Raw genomic sequence first — 6,337 nt, forward strand, 5'->3', positions numbered from 1 at the left:
GGGGGGGGGGAGAGGGAGGGGGCACGGGAGGGGCAGATCGAGGCCCTCATGGTGAGGAAGGGAGTAGGACAGGGGCAGGCAATGCCCAGCCAGGGTGGTGAATGCGATCCTGCCAGGAGTGGGGTGGAGCCGGGGGTAACTTGTCCAGGGTGTGGAAAGGGGGGTGGCTTCCTGCTGCACCCCTGGGGGAGGCACAGGGGGGGCATGTAGCTGCCCGGATTTGTGTGCGGGACAAGGGTGGGCTGCCTGCTGCAGGCTTGGGGCCAGAGGCTGTTCCAGCCACCTCCAAGCTGGGGGGAAGGGGGAAGAGAACTGGGCTTGGACTGCGTGCAGGACGGGTGGGGGTGGCACTGGGAGGGGTGGCTATGGAGTAGGCTTTAACCACCCCAAAATTCCCCATAGCCAACCCACAGCCCCCTCTCCCAGCACCACAGCTGCCCTCCCCAGCCCCCCTGCCAGAAAGAGGCCACCACAGCCCCTGGCCCTGAATCCACAGTGCGAAGTCAGCCCTCACCCCATGCACAAATTCAGGGTGGCACATGCCTGTCCCAGGGGTGTGCACAGCAGCAGGAAACTGCCCCCCGTCCCCTCCCCCTCTGAACGAGCTGCCCAAGGTTCCACCTTGTGCCGGGTGGGGTTGCATTCACTGCCCTGGCTGGGCAACACCTGCCCCTGGCCCCCGCACCACTCCCTCTCTCACTCTGGGGGCCTCAATCTGCTCCCCCCCAATACCGCCCCCCCACAGACTTACCAGCTGGATGCTGCTCTTCAACATGCCAAGCTGCATTACTGGCCTTGTGAATGCTGTGTCTATGCACACACATGCAGCATTTATTGGTAACATTATTGGCTACACTGGCCAAAAAAGCCTATTGTTGATATTGTTAATTTTCCTTTTATCCGTGCCAATTCTATATGTGACCGATATATAGGTGCACTTCTATTACTCATCAAATCCCAGATTACTAGAACTAGGGAAACACCCACTGAAATTAGTAGGCAACAAGTCAAAAACTACCAAGAGAAAGTACTTCTTTCTGCAATGCGTAGTTAATTTGTAGAATTCATTGCCACAGGAGGTGGTAGAGGCAATCAACATAGTCAAGTTCAAAAAGGAATAGACAGATTAATGGATAGATCTAATAACTGTTGAATAGAATGATTGGAGATGTTTCCTCTGGCATCATTAAACCAATGATGGTAGATGCCAGGGAGGATAATAAATGGGGAAGATCACTCGAGTTATCTGGTTTAATGCTCTATTTCTGCTGCTGCTGAAGACAAGGTACTGGGCTAGATGGACCACTGTTCTGACCCAGTATGGCACTTAAGTTCTTACTGTGTATGTTTTAGACAGTGTTTCTGCTATTTTGTCCTCATCTGCAAGAGTTCTTCAGAGTGCTAGAGCAGTTCTTTCCAAAATGATTAAGTGCAGTATTTTTTAACTGTGTAGTTTAGTCATAATTGCCAGGAGCTCCTTTAGGCAAGGAGTTTTGGGTCCACATACATCAGGTTTGATTACTGACTTCACTGTTCCGCTTGGATGTCGATACTCCTTTGGGACACGTAACAAGAATAGTTTCAGTTCTTTTCCTAACACCACAGATTTTTCAGTCTTTAATGTTTCAATGGTTTTGACATGTTAAGTTGCAAGCCATTTAACAACTTACTAGCTCACTTACTGTCTTTTGGCACATGTTAACATTAACTAAATATGGGAGAAAAGGAGTCGTAGAACATCAGGGCCTTCTATTTGTTTGGTTTGACTGTGCAAAGTGGATGACTTATTTTTGGAGATAAGCTCCTAAACATCACTTGCTGACTTCCTGTGCTTAAGCATTAATGATTAGACATCAGAATCGGCAGATCCTCAAAGCCATTTAAGCCATGCCTACACAGTAAATTTACTAAGCCAAGCAGCATCTCTCTCAAGCACTTCACACCACTCCACATCAGCTGCCTCCTAACCAGAGACAGCACGGCTACATTCATAAAGCATAACAGAAGGATAATTAGCATGGGAAAAGCCTAATTAGCACAGATGCTCAGCACTCTTAACTGGCCTTCCCAAAGCGCAGTGCCAGCGCAGACATGACTCCAACATTTCCGATTTAGGAAGCAGTCCATGCAAATTTTTCAGCACAGTGGTTTTCAAACTTTGTTTCACAAAACACTGGGGTTATGCAATAGGTCATCAGGGGTTCCATAAAGAGACTGGGGTCATGGTGGCTGCCACTGGTATGCTGGGTTGCCTGGCTCCGTATCAACTCACACAGCCTGTGAAGACAGGGGTAGGGGTTCCATGGCAGAAGAAGTGATATGACTTTAGGCAGTTTGAAAACCACTGCTGCAGCATATCCTTGCCTGGTCTTGTAAATTTACTGCATAGACACACCTTTAGAACAGCAATTCTCAACATTTTTACGGTACCTCTTGTTGAGACTCAAAACACCCCTCAAAAATGCCACCTCTTTGCCTTTACTTATTTTTTGACTATAGAAAAATAAGAGCAATTCTTCTATTGCAAAGAAGTCATAAAAACACAACAGGTCAGAATGTTTCTGACCCCGTGGAGGCTTACCATATTTTAATGCATACCATACTCTCCCAAATAAGATGCACAGAAACCTTGTTTTTGCAAGGCAGAATGTACAAAAAATATTTTTCCATAGTCACAGCCAACTGTGTGACACAGGCCTCTGACGGATCTGATGCCAATCCCCAAAATTGTGCTTCCTGCTATGCCCCATGTGATTGGGGCTCCCAGCTGGGGGAGCACACCATGCATTCCCTGGCTGGGAGCCCATCAGCTGACAAGTGCTCCCAGCCCCTGGAGCACACAGTAGTCTTGAAGAGCTCCACTGTTCTGAAGGCTGGAAGCACTGGCCACATATTCAATTAAAGGCACGATATGAAGCAACCCTAAAGCTATTTTATATAATAACTTTGAGATTTATCCTCATTTCATCTTGCCATCACTTGATTGAACATGGAGCCAGGTCACTACTTAAGACATGATTAACCAGTTACTCATCTATTAAGGGTAACATCTGTCAGGGGCCATAAAGTAAATAAAAACAGAGTATCCAGGAAGTGTAGCATCCCAGGAGTCAGTAGGGGGGAAAGCAGCACGAGTTTCCTCAAAAACTAGGACAGCAGCAAGGTGAGGCTCCAGACCATTGCAAGAGCAGTAGCAAGACTGTTACTTCTTTACCGTAATTAGTTTGTTATACAAGTTCCTATAAATAATAAAGTGATATTTCCACACCACAAGCCTCATCACTGTACTACAGATGGCATGCAGCAGCTCACTTGCTGAGTCAGCTAAACTGCTACTAATCACAACCTATTCTGCTTAGCTAATAGCAGCTGTGCGAGGGTTAACATTGAAAGCTGCCTCTGCTGCCAGCTTTGCCAGAAAAAAGTGGCAGCCATTTTGGCAGCTATTGGAGTACAGCCTCTCCCTGCTTCTATATTCCAAAGAAAAATCAGCTTCCCTGCTTAAGATACACCCCCCAATTTTGGAAAGGTGTGGGGTATGCAAGTAAACATGGTATTTGACATCTTTGGGTTTATCTGGTAAATCATGTTTAGGTGCTTGTATGCCTAATAGCACAATTATTTTGCAGCATCCTATGGCACCATTAAGAAAATCTAATGGCACCCTAGTTGAGAATCACTGCTTTAGAGCATGAAAGTTCAGGTATGAAAGTTAAGCACTGCACACCAGATCTGGCCCACAGAACTCTGTCTTCCAGCCCAGGTGCTGCCCATGGGTCTGAGTTAACCCACACCCTGCCAGACCAGTTCTGCACACAGGGCCCAATATGCACACCATAAGTGGTGCCCTCCTCAGCCAGTCCATGGGCCTGATCCGGCCGATGGACCAACTCCATGGGCTCAGACGAGTTTGACACCTGCTTTAGAGCAAGTAATACAACTTGGAGACATGAATGCTACATGGGGAGACTTTTTTGGACAAGAACAGATAATAACAGCAGTGAATGCAAAGTGACACAGAAAAGTTCAGGCCAGCAACCAGAGCACACACCCATAGTCAGCAGTAAGCAGCTAAAACTTTTATTGAAATCTGTGTCACTACATCTATACTACAAAAAACAAAAACAAAAAAAAAAAGTATGCTTACCTATGTTTCAATGAGATTTTCCAATTTCAATGTAAACGTACTGCGCACACAATTTTTTCAAAAAAGCCTGCCTATGTCACTTTCGAAAATGTGACTTCAAGTCATAATCTTCAGTGCTTTTGAAAATTTTACCTTCAGGGTTCCCCCCTCCCCAGCCCACTGAAAGTCACTGAAAGTCATCGTAAGAATATTTGACGTGCTTGCTACTTTTCTGGGTTACCTTCGTATACTGCAATTTATAAAACTTCACCCATTCATGCTTAAAAAAATGAATAAATAAGAAACAGTGGAGGGAATGGTTTCTTAAAAAGTCCATTACTAATTATATCATTATTATTCATGAAGTTACTCTCATATAGTGTACAGCCAGAAGAGTAAATAGATGTTTGTTTTTGCAATACTAAAAACAAAAAAATTCATAAGATTTTTATAAACGGTGGACAACCTCTATAAAGCAACATTTGATTTTCAAGTTTTAAAAAGTGAAGCATACACAAAAATTAGTAGAGTCAGGAAAACATTTAAATACTGTTACTTTAAAAAATCCAACTGAATTGTTTTTTGGACTGTGTTCTCCTTCATACAAATACTGCAGTTTCTTAATAATCAAGAAAAATACTCACCCTCTGTTGCTGACTATTGCTTTTTTCAGGTGAATATAATTGGCAGGAAAGATCCCCTGCAAAAGAAAAATACATTTATAGCTTTAGGGGTTTCGAGTCTAAAAAATTAGCAAATATTTGATAACTGCAGATTTACAATTATCAATGATTTTATTGGAATAATAAGAACTACTTTCGTTAAAATTAATATTCAAGTTATAGTACTATCAGATGACTTCAACACAGCTTAGAACAGGAAAGTATATTGAGTAAATGAAGTTATCTTAAATCTACTCCTGAAATAAAGTGTCATGAGCATGGCATTTTGGGTATAAAACAACATAGAAAGCCACTGGAGAGCTCTATAACTTTAAAAGCATCACTCATTTTAAGAGTAATTAATTTTGAAATAGAATACTGGACTCCAAAAATGCTTTCATATACTCTTCCCTCTGCAGAAGTTTGCTCAGATCATTTAAAGCCAACTTGCATTACAGACACAAATAACTGCAAGGAGTATTTTCACATCCATTATGGTCCCTCTGATAGATGAATTATAAACATTAGAATGAAAGTGCTATATTGTAAATTTCTTGCTTTTCTTCCATCCTATCCCTCCCCTGAAATGTATCATTTTCCTCCTTACATCACCCTCCTGACCCTTTTCAATATATTTTAAAGCAAACCGTCCACTTTCCTAATTAATTTCTAGATTACAAATGGTACAGAATATTGTTGCCAGGGTAAGAAGCCTGATAACAGGGAACCTACTTTATATCACTTTATCTGGATATGGCAGCTCAATTTGGCATCTCACACAAAACATAATAGCACTGATTACAAAAACACTTAAGTAATATAATGTGTACATTCATTCAAGGAAACATCCCATTCATATCAAAGACATTTTCCATACTGAAATATTTGCAATATGGGGCTACAATGACTGTCTTATACCATCTTTCTCTCTAACTTCATAGTACTTCATGTCCCAGTTTGCTATTGTAGGTCAGCAGAAAAGTGGGAAAAATAAGTGCTACTTCATAACTGCTTGTGCACAAAATGTATTCCATATCACTGAGATACCCTTGTCAGTGACATTTTGTTTTGCCTTGTACATCTCTTCAAAGAGTTTTAAAAAGCTTTTAAAGAATCTATGTTACGCTCTATTTAGTCTCTTATCTCTGCTGACAAAAAAACCTGTAACTTTACTGTAATTACCATTCTATTTTTTTTCTCAACTCTGAATTTGAGTAAACTACCTGGAAAGATTATGGACTTCATCAATCCCTCTAGTTTCTTTTTTAAATTAATTTACTGCAGGTGAACAGTGATGGCATGACAGAGACGTATAGCCATATTTTAAAAGTGAGTATAAATTAAAGAACTGCCAATATTCAGATTTGCTCTTGAAATTCATTTGAGTACAAAATGCAAGCATAAAATGGATATACACCTTGGGCGCGTCCACACAAGCGTTCACGTGCTTCTTGCAGTGTCTCAAAGCCCTTTGAGACGCCGCAAGAGACACGTACAGGATGAAAAAACAGGAGCAAAATTAGACCCCTGGATCTCCTGGGGTCAAAAA

At 42.3% G+C, this 6,337-nt stretch overlaps 1 protein-coding gene across 1 annotated transcript in view; it reads right to left on the reverse strand.

Moving 5' to 3' along the window:
• DOCK3 (dedicator of cytokinesis 3) overlaps positions 1-6,337 on the reverse strand; it is a 791,467-nt gene that overhangs the window by 629,055 nt on the left and 156,075 nt on the right. Inside the window, exon 4 of the mRNA XM_019504626.1 lies at positions 4,771-4,826. Coding sequence (XP_019360171.1) covers positions 4,771-4,826 — 56 coding nt within the window. The remainder of the gene's footprint in view (positions 1-4,770; positions 4,827-6,337) is intronic.

Source organism: Gavialis gangeticus, unplaced genomic scaffold (assembly GCF_001723915.1).
Source record: "Gavialis gangeticus isolate Ggan-Ray unplaced genomic scaffold, GavGan_comp1, whole genome shotgun sequence".
Taxonomy (NCBI): domain Eukaryota; kingdom Metazoa; phylum Chordata; order Crocodylia; family Gavialidae; genus Gavialis; species Gavialis gangeticus.